Source organism: Myxine glutinosa, chromosome 1 (assembly GCF_964187855.1).
Source record: "Myxine glutinosa chromosome 1, kmMyxGlut1.1, whole genome shotgun sequence".
In the NCBI taxonomy this organism is placed as follows: domain Eukaryota; kingdom Metazoa; phylum Chordata; class Myxini; order Myxiniformes; family Myxinidae; genus Myxine; species Myxine glutinosa.
The window spans coordinates 287,275,363-287,295,058 of NC_136261.1; the positions used below are offsets into that span (position 1 = coordinate 287,275,363).

Genomic DNA, 19,696 nt, shown 5'->3' on the forward strand with positions numbered 1-19,696 from the left:
TGTTACATATTTATGTGAATGTATGTGAATTACCATGCAGGTGTTTGCTTCCGTGTGTAGTATATTAAGTTGTTGTGTAGTTGTTGTGGTTGGAGGGTCAGGAGCCCTTCTGAAAGAGTGGCAGGAAACGGAAGTGGCCGGAAGGGGAAGTGACGGGAAACGGAGGAGAAAAGACACGAGGGAAAGGAAGGTTTCTTCTTCCTCGCCCCGCGACGACGAGAAGGTGGAATCGACCTTACGCTGCGCGGAAAACGCGCCGTTGCGAAACGTCTGGCGAGAGGAGTTACCTGGGCGGTAAATACCTTTTGACACGGCCAGTCACCGTGAGTTCGTGCACGAAACCAAGCGTCCGGGACAGTTTGCCCCGTCTACAAAGACGCGTACGGGTCCGCACGTTGGGCCTCGCTCGCGTCGGAAGCCGCGCTGGGTTTTGCCCCGTCTACAAAGACGCGTACGGGTCCGCACGTTGGGCCTCGCTCGCGTCGGAAGCCGCGCTGGGTTTTGCCCACCTACAAGGACGCGTAAGGGTCGCACTTGGGGCCTCGCGCACGTTGGACGCCGCGCTGGGTTTGCCCCGTGGCTTGGCAAGGAGGTGCGCTGCAGCCGCGGCCCCAGTCCGAGACGGCACGTTTAGAGCACGTCCGCCCGGGGCTCGTTCAACCGCCCGTGTGCGGAGAGGAGAGACATTGACCACGGAGGGAGTCAGGAGTGGGGCTCACGTGAGGAATGTATAAGATTAAGATGGCCATCTTAGAGTTTGTGTAGATGAGTTCACATGGTTGTAATATTGATTGTGCATTGTTGATGGTTGTTGATTGCTCAGTGAATATATTATTGATTATTCCGGATCCTTGGTGTGGGGTTTCTTCTTGACCGGAATTCATATTGATTGCGTTACGAAAGCGGATAAACCATATATCTTTCTGGCGGGGTCCCTCCCACGGTCCGGGGGTCACCAAGACCAGGTAGTTACCGGGAGGACCACGTAACAGAATTGGGGGCTCGTCCGGGATCTAAAAGTGTATAAAATAATAAAATAATAATATTTTTGGTAATTAAAATTTATTAATTAATTATTAATTGGTAATATTTTTTTTTGAGAAATTGGGGAAAGTCTTGGGGTGAAGGTTAACAGGTGTTAACGATAGGCACCATGGCGTTTGTGGCACAGAACTTTGGGGTAACCCCGAGTGAGGCACAGTTCCGAGCGTTGCTAAAGTCGGATCTCTTGAAATTGGCCAAACATTTTAACTTGGAGGTCCGAACTAATTTGAGGAAGGCAGAGTTGCAGGCCACGGTGATACAATCTATGGTGGGATTAGGAACATGGGACGAGTTAGCCTGGGAGTGGCTACCCGAAGAACCAGAAGACGTTGAGCTCCGGAAACTGGAGTTGCAATTACGGAGCCAGGAACGGATAAAAGAAGAGGAAAGGAAAGCAGAAAAGGAAAGAGCAGAAGAAGAAAGGAAAGCAGAAGAGAGAAGAGAAGAGAAACAAGCACAAGAAAGGAGAGTGGAACGAGAACTCCAGGAAAGGTTAGCAGAAGAAGAAAGGAAAGCAGAAAAGGAAAGAGCAGAAGAAGAAAGGAAAGCAGAAAAGGAAAGAGCAGAAGAAGAAAGGAAAGCAGAAAAGGAAAGAGCAGAAGAAGAAAGGAAAGCAGAAAAGGAAAGAGCAGAAGAAGAAAGGAAAGCAGAGGAGAGGAGAGAAGAGAAACAAGCAGAGGAAAGGAGAGAGGAAAGAGAACTCCAGGAAAGAAGAGAAAAGGAACAAGCAGAGGAAAGGAGAGCTGCAAGGGACCTCGAAGCAGAGGAGAGAAAAGCGGAAAGGGAATTAAAGGAACGTGACATGGAGCTTCAGCAAGAAATCAAATGCAAGGAGCTGGAGTTAATGAGAGAACGGGGAGAGGCACCACCCTTGCTGACGGGGTCGACACCTAACCAGAAAACCTGGGATGTGGGCAGACATGTGAGGCTGGTTCCACCGTTCAGTGAAAAGGAAGTCGCGAAATTCTTCCCACACTTTGAGAAAGTGGCTCGACAATTAAACTGGCCGGAGGAGGCCTGGACCATACTCGTACAAAGTGTGCTGGTGGGGAAAGCTCAGGAAATTTATTCGGCATTACCAATGGACCAATGTGCAGATTATGAGGTACTGAAGAAGCACATCCTCAAGGCCTATGAGTTGGTTCCGGAAGCTTACAGGCAAAAATTCAGGAATGCCAGGAAGAGGGAGAGTGAGACCCATGTGGAGTTTGCCAGAGTGAAAGAAAACATGTTTGATCGGTGGTGTGAGTCAAAAGGAGTCGGGAAAGACTTCGAGACATTGCGGGACTTGATCCTGGTGGAGGAATTCCAGCAGTGTGTCCACGAGGACATCAAAGTGTACCTGCAGGAAAAGAAGGTACCAAAGTTGTGGGACGCAGCCACCATGGCAGATGATTATGCCTTAACCCACCGAATAGGGGTCCACGAACCTAACTCCTCGTCTAGATCTCCGCAGGGGAGGTGGGGAACAGCAGGTGCGGAGAACGACCATACATGGCGGCGGCCTCGAGATGATTATGGGGACAACTATGATACCCCACCGGTTCGAAATCAGAGGGATGCGGGCCCAAGACAAACTTATAGTTCGGGGGGCCCGAGGCAGACCCCGAGTTTTTCCTCCGGGCCTACTTGCGCGTTTTGCAAAAAACCTGGACACTTGATGTCCAGTTGTTACCTCATGAAAAGGGACAACCCAGAGCGGAGTCCGACTATTACAACTCCGAATGCGATGGCTAGCGTAAGAAATCGCCATCAAGAGGGTTACCAACCATTTGTTTCCGAGGGGTTTGTGTCACTGGATGGAGCCTCGACTAACCGGAGACCGGTTAGGATATTGAGAGACACAGGGGCCCATCAATCTTTAATGCTTGAAGGCATTTTGCCATGGTCCGAGGAGACGGCAACGGGGGATAGTGTTCGTTTACAGGGGATCGGGGGCGGTGTTAGTGCTCCCCTTCAGGTCATCCAGTTGGAGTCCGATTTGGTGTCAGGACCGGTCACCGTCGGTTTACAAGCCACGTTTCCTGTAGAGGGTGTATCTGTGGTTCTCGGGAATGATTTGGCCGGGGGTCAAGTTTATGGTAACCTGAGGGTTGAGAAAGAGCCCAGCAGGGAAAATAACACCACACCAGCTCGGGATGGTGACAAAAGTGCCAAGTTATTTGTAGGGGGACTGAACTTCAAAACAGAGGAAGAAGTTCTGACCTCTGTCTTCAACAGATATGGGCCGCTGGTGGAAGTGCGGTTGGTAAGAGACTGGGAAACGCAACAGTCAAGAGGGTTCGGCTTTGTCACGTTTGCCAGCACAAAAGACGCCAGAGAGGCAGAGAAGAATTGGAATGGCAAGGATTTGGAGGGTCGGACCATAACAGTAGGGAAGGCATTTCGTAGGCGTCGAGAGGTCTACAGGAGAGGACAACTGGGCGGTAGTTTTGGTGGTGGCCGCAGTCAATATTATTATGGAGGCTCCCGGAGTTACGGCCGCTCCCGAAGGAAGAATTGGCAAAGTAGTGGCCGAGAAAAAGACCGGTATTCAGGGGACTACAGGGACCAGTGGTCCCACCCTAATTATTAGGGACGTTCTGAGAAGTTGAAGCACTGAAGGCGGCGGAGCCGCCGAGCCAAGATTCCTACACGAATTAACCGTGAACGCCGTTCCTAAAGGCGCCCATGTAGAGAACTTTCCTGCACGGACTAACCGTGAACTCCACGTTCCTCAAGGCGCCCATGTAGAGAACTTTCCTGCACGGACTAACCGTGAACTCCGCGTTCCTAAAGGCATCCATGTAGTGAATACTCGGCTTGGCCTCCCGGAAAAGTGCTATCGAGTGGCTTAACTGGCTTTATTTTTAAGTGATAACTGTGCCCGGGGGGAACTGATAATGTGGGGGGGTTGAGTTATCTGGTTTGTTTCTCCAAATTGGCCGGCAAAGAAAGTTTTCGCTGGGTTCAAACTTTCTTTCTTGAAGGGGGGGAGTGTTACATATTTATGTGAATGTATGTGAATTACCATGCAGGTGTTTGCTTCCGTGTGTAGTATATTAAGTTGTTGTGTAGTTGTTGTGGTTGGAGGGTCAGGAGCCCTTCTGAAAGAGTGGCAGGAAACGGAAGTGGCCGGAAGGGGAAGTGACGGGAAACGGAGGAGAAAAGACACGAGGGAAAGGAAGGTTTCTTCTTCCTCGCCCCGCGACGACGAGAAGGTGGAATCGACCTTACGCTGCGCGGAAAACGCGCCGTTGCGAAACGTCTGGCGAGAGGAGTTACCTGGGCGGTAAATACCTTTTGACATGGCCAGTCACCGTGAGTTCGTGCACGAAACCAAGCGTCCGGGACAGTTTGCCCCGTCTACAAAGACGCGTACGGGTCCGCACGTTGGGCCTCGCTCGCGTCGGAAGCCGCGCTGGGTTTTGCCCCGTCTACAAAGACGCGTACGGGTCCGCACGTTGGGCCTCGCTCGCGTCGGAAGCCGCGCTGGGTTTTGCCCACCTACAAGGACGCGTAAGGGTCGCACTTGGGGCCTCGCGCACGTTGGACGCCGCGCTGGGTTTGCCCCGTGGCTTGGCAAGGAGGTGCGCTGCAGCCGCGGCCCCAGTCCGAGACGGCACGTTTAGAGCACGTCCGCCCGGGGCTCGTTCAACCGCCCGTGTGCGGAGAGGAGAGACATTGACCACGGAGGGAGTCAGGAGTGGGGCTCACGTGAGGAATGTATAAGATTAAGATGGCCATCTTAGAGTTTGTGTAGATGAGTTCACATGGTTGTAATATTGATTGTGCATTGTTGATGGTTGTTGATTGCTCAGTGAATATATTATTGATTATTCCGGATCCTTGGTGTGGGGTTTCTTCTTGACCGGAATTCATATTGATTGCGTTACGAAAGCGGATAAACCATATATCTTTCTGGCGGGGTCCCTCCCACGGTCCGGGGGTCACCAAGACCAGGTAGTTACCGGGAGGACCACGTAACATAAGTTTCAAATTTTTCATTCAACTATTTCCGAAAAATAAGTTGTTTCATTAGTTGCTTTTAATCCAAGATGACTGCCATACCATGTGACCTATGACATCACAATTGTCAAAAAAACATTCTGCATGGGTGTCACTCCTCCCCTGAAAGTTTCGTCTCAATCGGACATGTGGTTGCTGAGAAAAACGAGGTTCAGCCCGTACGGACGGACGGACGGACAACCGGAAAACGTAATGTGACATGTGAATGACATGTATATATATTTTATATATACGTACAGGCATGTGTGAAAGGAAGAAAAAAAAGGGGGGGGGGAAAGAAAGGGGAAAGGCATGTGTGAAAGAGAGGAGGAAGATGGTTGAGAGGGAGGTGAGAAGAAAGGAAGAGGAGGGGAGATATGTGAAAGCAGTCGGTCAGGCACAGCAAGGTGCTTGGACTAGGTGAAAAGGTATGTGGGTGAGGATGTTGAAGTGGCAAGAGATTTGGAGGATGGAGCCAATATTGTTGAATTTCCTGTTGCGGGCAACGTATGATGTACTTCCGTCACCAGTAAACTTGAGATTGTGGGGGTTGTTGCAGGAGGAGAGATGTTATTTGTGTGGAGCTGTGGGAACGGTGCAGCATGCACTGAGTGCATGTTCAGTAGCATTGGCAGCAGGACAATACAGGTGGCGACATGATCAGGTGCTGGCGGTGGTGGTGCAGATGGTGCAACAAGAGGTACTGAGGTCGAGAGAAAGAAGAGTGGAGAAGGAGACTGATGGGGGAGAGTTGTGGTTTGTCAAAGAGGGCCAAGTGGTAAAAGGTGGAAAGAGGAGGAGGTGGAAAGCAAGAGGGCTGTCAGATGCTTGTGATTGGCAGGTGGTGGCAGACCTAAAGCCACAATTGGTATTACCAGAGGAGATCTGTGTGACAAGGTTGTGGCCTGACATTGTCATTGTGTCAGGTGCAACAAGACAGGTCATCTTCGGGGAATTGGCTGTACCTTGGGAAGAGAACATGGAGGAGGTGCACGAGAGGAAGAGAGGAAAGTACATTGAGCTGGAGGCAGAGTGCCGGGAGAAGGGTTGGCGAGTTTTGTGTCAGCCATTTGAGGTGGGGTGTAGAGCGTATATTGGAAATTCCTTTTCTGCATTTCTTGCTCGGCCTGGAGTGTGTGGGACAGAAAGAAGGAGGATGTGTGACAGAGTGGCCCAGGTTGCCTTGAAAGGCTCATTTTGGATATGGAGGAGGTTTATGGAGGCACGTCGAACGGTGTAGGTTGAGGTTGTGGGTGGTGGGTCATTTCAGCCTAAAGGGGCAGTGACTGAGCACAGAAGAGAGATGGAGGTGTGTGAATGGTGTGTGTGTGTGTGTGTGTGTGTGTGTGTGTGTGTGTGTGTGTGTGTGTGTGTGTGTGTGTGTTGCAGGCGTGGGTCATGAGTGGGTGTGGTTTTGCATGAATGGTTTTGCATGTTTGCATGAGTGGTGCATGTTGGTAAGGGTAGGTGGTTCGTTGTGTGTGGTTTTTGTTTTTTTTGTTACGATTATTATTTCTTATTTTGTGTATGTGAGTGAGTGAGTGGGTGAGGGTGTGTGTTTTTGCATGAATGAATTTTTGCATGAGTGTGTGTGTTGTTGTATGTTGAGTGGTGTATGTTGTAAGGGTAGGTGGTTGGTTGGTGTTGTGTGTGTATGTGTGTGGATGTGTGTGTATGAATGATCTGGTGTGTTTGTTGGTGAGTGGTGAAGTGTATAAAGGTGGGTGTTTGAGTGTTCCACCATGTTTGTTTGGTGCTGTGGATTCTGGATGTGGAGGTGTTGCTGTTGTAGTCTGCGTTCGCACTAGCTGGGGGTGGGGGTATGTACGCATCCAGGTGTAGTGCTGCATGTAGATGTGTATGTGCCCCTGTTGGCCCACCTTAGCTGACTGTATCGAGGTTGAAGGGCCGAAACGGGATGATGCTGAGGACATCGACTGACGACCCGGTCAGTGCCCGGTCTATGGGAAAGAGTCATGTTTTGCCTGTTTTAGATCTGGCAACATTGAGTGTATGACGTCAGTAGAGCAGTTCCAAGATGGCGGCTCCATTAGAATCATGCACCAGTGAGGAGCAATGTTCTGTCATCCGTTTCTTGAGAAGTGAGGGTGTGAATCCCAGTGAAATCCATCGCAGAATGAAAATGCAATATAGTGACGCATGTTTATCACTGCAGCAGGTGTATGACTGGGACAGGAAGTTTAAAAGAGGAGTGTCCAGTGTGGCAGACGCTGCTCGCTTGGGTCGGCCTCACACAGCCGACACACCAGAAATGGTTGCAGCATTTGAGCGTGTACTTTGGGAAAACCGTCGCATTACGCTGGATGAAGTGGTCTCCAAATTGAACATTAGCCATGGTTCAGTACACCATATCATTCACAACATGTTGGGGTTCCACAAAGTGTCTGCAAGGTGTGTACCTAGACATCTCACGCCAGCACTGAAAGAACGGCGAGTGGACGCATGTGAAGAACTTCTGCGACGTTACGAAACAGAAGGCAACACTTTGTTACAGTGTGTAGTGACTGGGGCTGGGGATGAAAGCTGGGATGAAAGCTTACTTCTTGACTACCTCATGTGTATATATATATATATATATATATATATATATATATATATATATATATATATATATATATATATATATATATATATACTAGCCTGGTGAGGCTCGCTGCGCTTGCCTTACCAAGCGTCGATACTGAGGAATCAGGCTTATTTTAGCTGAGGCTAATGACTGTACCTGAGTTGCTGTGTTGTCATGATTTTCACCAATCATAATACAAACAATTACTTTGCACAAATGTATTTCTTGTGTTTGTGATATTACATTTTTAATAGTGTATGCGGTTATGTTGCAATTAACAGGGGAGTGAAACTTTCATATAGAATCTTGAAACTGGTACTTATTGACTTCTTTAGATCACATAGGACTCAAAACCACCTGTTTCCAATTTTTTCCAGCATGGATACGCACTAAATCCAAGATGGCGGCCATTTAACACGATAATCGCTTAATCGCCAACTATTTTGGACATTTGTAATGGATATAGTTGTCCAGTATATCGTTTTATAGGTTTTTTTGGTCACTGAATTCATTGAAGTACTTATATCATCAATAACACAAAGCATAAAGTGAATAATCATCCAATATGAGGTATAATTGGCGCCATATGGCATGGCACACCCATAAAAATACCCAATGAACGGTACACAAATATTTGGGTTATAATAATGATTATGTATATTTGTTTTTCAGCAAAATAAATCTGTCCTGATCGTTCTATGGAAGACTGCATGGCTTGAGCCATAATAATGTAACCACAGGAATGGATGCATGGGTGCAATCTGCCATGAAATCAGAGTTGACCAGCTTATGAAGTGTCCATTTCTAAACATGTATTTTCTTTTCTACTTGCAGGTAAATAATGGCATCCGAAGCGGAACCTCTGGAGAAAAGGGCACGTACCGAACTAAATTTCAAGCTGTGCATCAAATGTCAAACTTCAAAAGAAGAACAATTAAAGGAACCCCCAAAGTCCCAAAAGCAATCAACGTATGACAAATTTCTAACAGCGGTTCGTTTGAGAGCGCAGTTTGGAAACACTGACTTTATTGCACTCAACGAAAAAATTGGACAATTGACAGCACAAGATTTATGTGACAAACATGTTGTGTGGCACAGAACGTGCTATGAGCACAAATAAAGAACATATAATACGTGATGAAAAGCGCTACAACCGAGCGTGTGCAACATCCGATGTTACTCTCCTTAGTAGCCGAACCGTGGGGAGACCAACTGCTTCATCAACACTTAGTGCTACGGACGAAGAGCCAGTGTCAAAAAAGTACACCCGATCACAGTTAACTGCATATGACAAAACAGAATGTTTCTTCTGTCAAGGTAAAATACAAGGTCCCTTGCACGAATGTCAATCAGCAAATATTGGAAAGCAGCTAAAGGACATAGTACACCACTCCAACAACCAAGAATGGAAGGTTAACTATGCCACTGTCCTATCTGACAATGATGCGCTGTCACGTGATATTGTCTACCACAAGAAGTGCATCACCGAACAGTGGCAGTTTCTAAAGCAGGGAAATGCTGCAGACAGTGGATCATGCCCTAAGACAGCTGACCGCTGCAACACAGATGCCAGTGGGCCGACAGTACACCACATCACGGCTGAAATTGAATTCTTTGCCGAAATACAAGATCGCATCAACGAGGGAGAATTTATTCCAATGGACGAAGCAGAAAAGCTATACTTATCGAAGATGGAACAATACAACATCCAGTATGTCTTGAAGTTTTCTAACGCCAAGTCCGAGCGGAGGTGGCTACGACAAAATATCGAGGAAAATGTTAATCTCGTTCAGTTCACACCATTACCGAAGAAGCCTACACTGATACATTCCAAAGCTGCACAAAATGCTGCAGTTGATGAAGCTGTCAAGAACAACACATACGATGACATGAAGAAGTTATTTGAAGCAAGCAGAGTCCTACGTAAATTGATCCAGGAAACAAAGAAAGACCCGTGGGTTTTCACCGGAACACTCGAAAATAGTGAGCATTGCGTAGTGCCACAGGAGCTCCACAGCATGGTGCTTTGGATCATGAAAGGTACAACTACAGTTAAAACTGAAGCTCGTGCACAAGAGTTTAATAGATCTGCGTCAATCGTCTCTCAGCAAATAGTACAAGCCCACAAATCTAATCGGCAACTCCTGTATGACCCAAAATCACCAGTGGCTGCGTCGTAATAGATGGCATGGCTCTCGTGCAGGAGATGGTTGTTCGGAAGGATGGTATAAAGTGTTGCCGAGACCTGTCAGGCTGTTTCATTCGAAGTGTTGACAACAAGTCGCGAGGCTACCGGGACATAATATACTTATTATTCGATAACTACACTGTTACAAACTCCATGAAGGACAGAACGAGACAGCTCCGAACAGCAGGAAGAGCACAAAACAAGGGATACAAAATAGAAGATTCCACACCTATCAAAGACTTTAAGGTATTCCTAGGAACCAAGGAAACCAAAGCCAACCTCGTGCTATACCTTGCACAAAAATCTGTCCAGCTGTGCAAACTGCCGATCACTACCCACACACACAAAGGTGTTATGTCTTCCCAATCAAACATGGTGAACATCACAAGTACACAGGAGGAAGCCGACACGTTACTGGTCATGTATGCAGTAGCAGTGAGTAGTTTGGGTAATACACCACATATATACTCCTCTGACACAGATGTGTTGGTGCTCGCTCTGCGCAGGGTCCCAGACCTCAACACAGAGAGTCTCATCATCATGGGCTCTGGTGATCGACGACGGAAGATTAAACTCAAACCTATCTACATGGCCATTGGCGCAGAACGTGCAGCAGCTTTGCCAGGATTCCACGCGCTCACTGGATGTGATACCACTGGCCACATCCAGGGAAAGGGAAAGCCTACTTGCTTCAAATCCTTCATGAAGGCTAGTGATGACGTAATCCATGCACTAGCTGGGCTTGGTGTTGGTGTGTATCCATCTCCGGAGGTGTTGGCTGGTTGTGAAAAGTTCGTGTGTCAGCTCTTCAAACCTGGTTATGAATCAGCTAAAGCACTCCGGTGGCATATGTTCAAGCAACTCAATGGCAACCAGGGTGTAGAGAAACTACCTCCAACTCAAGGATCCATAACTGAACACATTCTGCGAGCACACTTCCAAGTTAACATTTGGGTGCAGGACACAGTAGCTGTTCCAAGTCTTCTAGATCCAGTATCATTGGGATGGAAACAACTAGATGACGGACGTTGTGTTCCTGTGACGTCGAAAGTTCCACCGGTACCAGAGGCTGTCGTCGGCCTCGTGAAGTGTTCATGTATTGCCAGCAAATGCAGTGGACGGTGTTCTTGCAAGACCAATAATCTGTCTTGCACAGAGCTTTGCAAGTGTGAAGGTGCTGAAGGATCATGCACTAATGTTGCAAATGAGGAGACAGAGAGTGATGATGATGATGACAGCGACAGTGATGACTAATAACGTGGCAGTAATAACTAGCATCCGGATACATGTATAATTGAGCATCCAATTTGATATGTGTATGAACACCATTTTGTTTTCCCCATGATTGTTAGATACATAACATGCCTAGGTAAATTTCCATAACACAAGTATGTTGATAAATGGTTTGATTTTTCTGTATATGGTGGCCACCATCTTGGACTTATTCTACGACATTAATGAAAACATTGAAAACTTCTTAAAGAAGTAACATACTTGGTAGAAAAGAATATATTGTAATCACAAAAATGTCCTTAGCTTATCATTATACATGTACGTAAATAAATGGTTCAGATATAAAAATATCGTATTTTTTCGAAATTTGGTGGACGCCATCTTTGATGTTGTCAATGGATATGAATGAAAACATTGAAGACAGTCTATTTCATACAACCATATGAAGATACAAATATATTGTAAAAAAAGCATGTCCATAATAAGCTTATCATTGTGCATATATTGAATACGTTGGTTCAAATATAACGATTTATTGCTTTTTCGGTATATGCTGGCGGCCATCTTGAATTTTGCCACTGGACATAAATTAAAAAATTGGAAACAGGTTGTTTTGTGTTCAGTGTGATCATAGAAAGTAAAAAATCACAAGTTTGCAGATTTTATATGAACCGTTCACTAAATAACACAACGACCTACACTATTTATAGGCAATTTAGGTTGAAGATTTAGGTTGAATGTTTTTTTTTCAAGAAAGAACCCCTCAGCACATACATAGGGGAGGGGTAGGTGCAGACTGGAAGTTTGGGACGATTACACCTCACCACCACGTAATTCAAAATACCTCACCACCAAGTAATTCAAAACACCGCACCACCACATAATTCAAAACACCTCCCCACCACGTAATTCAAAATACCTCACCACCAAGTAATTCAAAACACCTCACCACCATAAAACACGTAATAAAAACACCTCACCACCACGAAATTAAAAACACCTCACCAACACGAAATTGAAAACACCTCACCACCACGTAATTCAAAATACCTCACCACCAAGTAATTCAAAACACCTCACCACCATAAAACACGTAATAAAAACACCTCACCACCACGAAATTAAAAACACCTCACCACCACGAAATTGAAAACACCTCCCCACCACGTAATTCAAAATACCTCACCACCAAGTAATTAAAAACACCTCACCACCATAAAACACGTAATAAAAACACCTCACCACCACGAAATTAAAAACACCTCACCACCACGAAATTGAAAACACCTCACAGCCATCAAGCACGTAATAAAAACACCTCACAGCCAAAAAACACGTAATAAAAACACCTCACCACAACGAAATTAAAAAGACCTCACAGCCATAAAACACGTAATAAAAACACCTCACAGCCATAAAACACGTAATAAAAACACCTCACAGCCATAAAACACGTAATAAAACACCTCACCACCACAAAATTAAAAACACCTCACAGCCATAAAACACGTAATAAAAACACCTCACAACCATAAAACAGGTAATAAAAACACCTCACCACCACGAAATTAAAAACACCTCACAGCCATAAAACACGCAATAAAAACACCTCACAGCCATAAAACACGTAATAAAAACACCTCACCACCACAAAATTAAAAACACCTCACAGCCATAAAACACGTAATAAAAACACCTCACAGCCATAAAACAGGTAATAAAAACACCTCACCACCACGAAATTAAAAACACCTCACAGCCATAAAACCCGCAATAAAAACACCACACAGCCATAAAACACGTAATAAAAACACCTCACCACCACAAAATTAAAAACACCTAACAGCCATAAAACACGTAATAAAAACACCTCACAGCCACGAAATTAAAAACATCTCACCACCATGTCATTTAAAAACACCTCACCACCAAGTAATTCAAAACACCTCACCACCACATAATTCAAAACACCTCATCACCAACTAATTAAAAACACCTCACCACCACCTAATTAAAAACATCTCACCACCACGTAATTAAAAATACCTCACCACCACGTAATTCAAAACACCTCACCACCATGTGATTTAAAAACACCTCACCACCATGTGATATTAAAACACCTCACCACCACGTCATTTAAAAACACCTCACCACCACATAATTCAAAATACCTCACCACCACGTGATTCAAAACCACAACGTTATTAAAAACACTTCACAACCACGGAAACAAAAGTTTGAGGGAGTCGTTAAGTGACAAAACAGACACTGCCCAGATGTGTAGATATACAGATAAATGACTGTACACGAGTTGCCGTTTTGTCATGGTTTAAATTAAACCAATCATAATTCAAACAATTATTTTGCACAAATGTATTTGTAATATACGTGATATCACATTTTATAAACAATTGAAGTTGAAAAAAAAAATTCCCCAAAAAATTCCCCCCCCCCAAAAAAAAAAAAAAAATTGCAATTTTTTTTTTTAGATACCCTTAAGACATACCGACGGGAGAGATATGTGCATACCAGAAGTTTGGTACGATTTCACAAAAGTTTGAGAAAGTAATTCAGTGACAACACAACACAACACAGGACAGGACAGACGCTGCACAAATATATATATAGATATATATGGATATATAGATATATACATATACATATACAGTCGTGGCCAAAAATATTGGCACCCTTGCAGTTTTTTAAAATAATGCACCATTTCTTCCATACAATTGTTTAAATTAAAGAATCTTTTGGTCTCCACATATATCATTCTTTGGTTTTCAGTGGAACAAAACAAAAAAAAAGCTGAAAAAATGACTAAATCTTAGCTTATTCCATACAGAAAACCTAACATCTCCCGGACAATATTATTGGCACCTTTTAGAAGTTGTTAGAAATAATTAGATTTCAAGCAGGTGATTCTCCTTTACTTTTGAAATGAACTCACGTATGGGGTGTTGCAGGTGCCTGCAATGTAAAAATCACTCAACCAGTTTGAATGGAGAAAAGGAGTCATTCTGCTGTTTTGTGTCACTGTGTGTACTGCAATAAGCATTGAGAAAAGAAAGAAAACCAGAGAATTGTCTGAGGAGGTCAGGCACAAGATTGTAGTCAAGCATGGACAATCTCAAGGCTACAAGTCCATCTCCAGAGATCTTGATGTTCCTGTGTCCACCATACTCAATGTTATCAGGAAGTTTAAGGCCCATAGCACTGCAGTCAACCTCTGGATGTGAACGAAAGAGAAAACTTGATCAAAGATTGCAGCAAAGGATTGTTCGAATGTTGGAGAAAGCACCTCGAACAACTGCCAAATAGATTCAAGCTCACCTTCAGACACAATGTACGACAGTTTGAACTTGCACCATCCATCGCCAACTCTATAAAAGGGGGTTCTATGGTTGGTAGGAGACCCAGGAGGACCCCACTGCTGAGAGAGAGATATAAGAAAGCCTGACTGGAGTTTTCCAAAACAGACCTGAACAAGCCAAAATCCTTCTGGGAGGAGGTCCTGTGGACAGATGAGACCAAATTAGAGCTTTTTGGTAAAGCACATCATCTCTATGTTTACAGAAAACAAAATGAAGCCTTCAAAGAAAAGAACACCTTCCCTACAGTCAAAAATGGAGGACTTTCAGTGGTGTTTTCGGGTTGCTTTGCTGTCTCTGGCACTGGGTGCCTTGAATGTGACCATGGCATCATGAAATCAGGAGATTACCAAGGCATTTTGGAACGCAATCTTCAACCCAGTGTCAGAAAGGTGGATCTCCTTCGAAGGTCATGGGTCTTACAGCAGGACAATGACCCAAAAAAACACTTCAAAAAGCACCCAGGAATGATTCAAGACGAAACTCTGGACTGTTCTGAAGTGGCCAGCAATGACTCCAGATCTAAATCCCATTGAACACCTGTGCGGAGATCTGAAAACAGAAGTTGGGAGAAGGCACCCTTCAAATCTGGGAGAGCTGGAGCAGTTTGCACAAGAAGAGTGGGCCAAACTGCCAGTAGAGAGGTGTAGGAAGCTCATTCGTGGCTATAGGAAGCGCTTCACTGCAGATATTTTGTCCAAAGTCCGTGCTACCAAATATTAAGTCGAGGGTGTGAATAATTTTGTCAATGCCATTTATTTTTATTTTCTGATTTAAAAGGATATATTGAGTTCTGTATCAAAAACAAAGGTTCTGTAATATTAACAGTTAAATAATGAATTGTGGAGACCAAATACTTTGTCAATTTCAACTTCTTTTTGGAGACAATTGTGAGTTATTTGAAAAAAGTGCAAGGGTGCCAATATTTTTGGCCACGACTGGACAGACATATATATATACAGACATATATATATATATACAGTATATATATATATACTCGTATATATATATATACTTGTATATATATATATATATATATATATATATATATATATATATATATATATATATATATATATATAGTATATATATATATATATACATATATATATATAATATATTGTATATATAATGTATATATAATGGAATATGGGAATGTATGAAGAAAAGGCCCCCTTATTGTACACATGAGTATGCACCATCTCAAATGTTTCCCCTCCCTCTGTGCATGTAAGTAATAAATAGACAGCCTTCAAAGAGTTTTCTTCATTAAAAAAGCATTTTCATCCAGGATGTTACTGCTGCAAACACGTCGTTATGACCATAATTAGCCGACATAAGAATAGCTAGCACAGAGGCTCAATTTCGGAAACACAACAACAAAAACTGATATCTCATTGAAAAGTCTGATAATTTTCAAAGGACTCGATGCACACTTCTTAATTAACTTCCATAAGTATCGTGTCCTTTGAAATCCTTTTGTTGAAAATGTCCAAGAAAATGTGTCCAAGACAGAGGGGTTTCATTGTATTTGAGTGGATGTCTCTTATCTGTATTTTCATTATTGGGTGGGTTTATAATTTGGCAAAAGGATAAATACATTTTAGCAATGGGACTCTTTCTTTTGACTTTATCTGATTAGCATTAGCATTTGTGCTCATTTATAAATTCATTTTCCAATTTGCGAATGCTTAACGGAACATCATACTGTTGAGTACGTTTCATAATACGATTACTTATTGTTACTGGGATGTCCTATTAGCACAAATGTCATGATGTACTTACCAACCAGGATATAACCATGTTATAAGGTTCCATTCCCTCTCCTTTGACTTGATCTGGATTCACATCAGGGGCTGTGTGGTAATAAGAAGGACGATGGAAAACCACAGGTTATACCACTTATATATTGAGGACAAGGCATTCATGCTATGTTGTGTAACAGAAATATGAATCATAACATGTAATGTGGAAGGAGGTTGTAATTATGGGCCACAAACTGAGGTTGAAATATTTTATAAGCCCAATTTATTAAATTGAACCAAGCTTCCACGCACAGGGGGTGGTAAGATTTTTTTTTTGTGATTCTGAAGCTTTAGTGTGGAAATTCCAGCAAGACCAACAAATTAAAAAACAGAATATCTTATAGTTATGACATGTATTAACTGCCTCATTTCATGCACCACTCAACCAGCATTTAGAACCAAGACTCAAGCTTATGCGGATTATTCCTGCACCCTGCTATTACAGTTGACCCAAGTTGTTTTTTTTGTACAGTAAGCTGAGGCTCATGCCAACACATAGAACATATAATAAAGTGAGTGGGAGACAAGAGGGGAGAGAGAGGGAAGCACAACAACAGTAGAGAACAGGGACATCAGGAGATCTGTGGAAGGGAGAGGCCTGCGGCAGGGTGCATGAGATAAACAAGGTGGACACTACAGGAGATTTCACGAAAGAAAACGGAATTTGAAGGAGTTCGATTTGTGGTGGATTAACGGGGGTAGAAAAGATCACGGTTTTGGAAGGGGGAATATAAGAGATGGTGGCGAACAGCTGTTTTAAAGACGTGGATGGAGGAGGGATTGAAGAGAGCGAGGGAGTTTGTTCCAGAGGCTGGAGAAAAGAGGAATGAAGGAGTGAAGGTGAGCAGAGAGTTTTGATTTTGGCAGTTTCACCAGAAGAGGGTTGCTGACAGATCTTGTGCATCCTGGAGGAATATTTGGGGGACAGAGCCCAGAAAGACCTGGGGGGGGCTAGGCTGGAGAGGAGTCGGTAGAAGATAGAGAGACCACCAACCTGCCTGCGGTGAGTGAGTGAAAGGCCCTCCGAATCAGCTTCATCGCGGGAGATTCCAATGATTCTGAAAGCTTTGGATCCAACAGCGTGAAGCCGAGCTCGGAGTGAGGCAGGAGTGCCAGACCAGAGGGGAGAGCATTACTCCATCATGCTGCGGATGAAAGCCTTGTAAGTGGTTGGGAAATCAGTTGTGCTGAGTTGGGGATAAAGTTCCCATTTTCCATGCAACTTGAGTTTTCAATGGACGTTAGGCAGTTTTATCCCAAGAAGCATTGCGGAACAAACTCACAAAGGATGGATGACATTCCTTGACTCCCACCAACCCTAACAATTATTTGCAGCTTTGTATTAAAATAAATACCCGAGAATGTATAGAAATGGAGAAACGAGAAGATATAGAGAGAGCTAGAAGCCATCCTGCTTTAGTCAGCTTTGCAAAAGGGCCATTAAAATCAGGGTAGAAATAGCAGTAAATACAAGTAGGCCAAAGCAACATGTAAATTGTCTTCAGGAGAGTGTGTTTCGAATCGAGATTGAATGGTGCATGGAAATAAAGCAGCTGTGGAAGCTTGTTTCCCTTAAATCAAATACAAAATGGAAAAAACATCCTCAAATGAGTATGCCAGGAAGAAGTGCTTACGTGCAGCACTGGTAGTAAACGTATTTGTAGCTTCACTGGGCTCACTCAGACCAATGTGATTCACAGCACGTGCACGGAAGCGATATGATACGAATGGCATCAACTCAAGTTGATGTGAGAACTTCAAACCCGAGAGATGCACCAGGTCCTCCCAAGGGGCACCCAACATCATTTCTTCAAGAATAAATCCTGTGGAACATTGAGGAATGTTGAGACAGTTGTATTAAGATGTGCTGATATATGCAACGACAATTCATTCATGTGCAGCCCTTGGCTGCCGATTACATCAATGCTGTCCTGCTCATGCAGTGCCATGCTCATAATGCATGTATTTATGTATATGGGTGTGTGTATATATCCAAACTGATGCACCATACCCTGTGTTGCAGAGCGTTTATTCTGCCAAAGCAGTTTCTAGGCAGGGGTCATGCTGGCTGGTTTGCTATCCCTCTCCCAGCAGTAGTTAGGACAATAATTTGGAATTTACCCATGGCGCTGGGGAGTGAAGGACACCTTTGCATCTGTATTGCCCACCAATTAATGTCAGGAGATGGGACACCAGTTTAAGGTCTATCCGAGGGACGGTGCACACATGAATGAATCACCCGTCCTGTGACACACCGGGATAGCTGGGTCGGGATTTTGAACCCAGGCCAGACAACTTAGAGACGAGTGTGCATCCCTCTAGGACATCCTGTCAGCCTATTAATGTGTGTGTATGCATGTACATATATATATATATATATATATATATATATATATATATATTCTAGCGTGGCTCGGCCCACTCCGCTCGTCTCACCACACGTTACTACAGAGGCGCGGGCTTGTTTAAACTGAGGATAATGACCTGACTGAATTTGAGTTGCTGTGTTGTCATCGATTTCCACCAATCATAACACAAACATTTATTTTGTATAAATTTATTTATATTGGTAATATTATTTATTTGTCATTTATTGGTAATCAAAAAAGGTCAAAGTGGTGTAAAGCTCTGAATGGTCAAGGGGTCCAAGCTGTCCAATTGGTCTGTAGGGTGTAAGGGGTCTAAATGGTGTTAAAGTCAAAGGGGTCGAAAGGAACTTGAGGGGTGTAAAGGTTAAAGAGTATAAAAGGTTGGAAGTGTGAAGGGATGTAAAGGAGTCTAAAGTATTGAAAGGGTCTTAAAGGTAAAAGTGGTCTTAAGGATCTTGGGGGTCTTCAAGATCTTGGGCTTTAATGGGTCTAAAGGGTCTTATGGGTCTTATTGGTCTTTTGGGACTTTTGGATCTTTTTGGTCTTCGTGGTCGTTTGTGTCTTTCAGGGTCTTCAGGATATTTTGTGCCTTTGGGATATTTTGCGTCTTTGAAGTCTTCATTGTCTTTTGGGTCGTTGTTGTCTTTAAGGTTATTTTAGGTATTTTGGGTCATCGGGGTCTTTTGAGGCTTAGGGGTCTTTTGGATTGTTGTGGTCTTCGAGGTCTTTTGAGTCCTCTGGGTATTTACGTGTTTTTTCCGGTATTTTGGGTATTTTTCGTCTTTGGGGGTCATACAATTATTTTGGGTCATCAAGGTCTTTTGATTTATTTAAGGGTCGTCGGCGTTTTGGGGTCTTTGTGGTATTTTAGTGTCTTGGCGGTGTTAAGGGTCTTGGGGGACTTAAAGGGTCTTCAAAGGTCTAAGGGATCTCAGCAGTCTAAAGGGTTGAAAGGTATATTCCAACAATACGTAATTAATAGAGCAATGATTGGTGCAACCAGCGTTCTATCACCTTGTGTTGGCCTAATGGTTAGGGCGGCAGGCTTAGGATCCTAAGGTCCTGAGTTTGAATCATGTTGAAATAACGCCAGGTGGGGTTGACTCAGC

General features: G+C 44.0%; 1 protein-coding gene across 10 annotated transcripts in view; it reads right to left on the reverse strand.

Annotated features, from left to right (window-relative positions):
* LOC137438712 (neuronal cell adhesion molecule) overlaps positions 1-19,696 on the reverse strand; it is a 509,305-nt gene that overhangs the window by 33,035 nt on the left and 456,574 nt on the right. For all 10 annotated transcript variants that reach the window (XM_068134001.2, XM_068134010.2, XM_078767193.1 and 7 more), the window contains 2 exons: positions 17,853-18,041; positions 16,199-16,269 (listed from right to left, as the gene is read on the reverse strand). In XM_068134001.2, the coding sequence (XP_067990102.2) occupies positions 16,199-16,269; positions 17,853-18,041 (260 nt within the window). The remainder of the gene's footprint in view (positions 1-16,198; positions 16,270-17,852; positions 18,042-19,696) is intronic.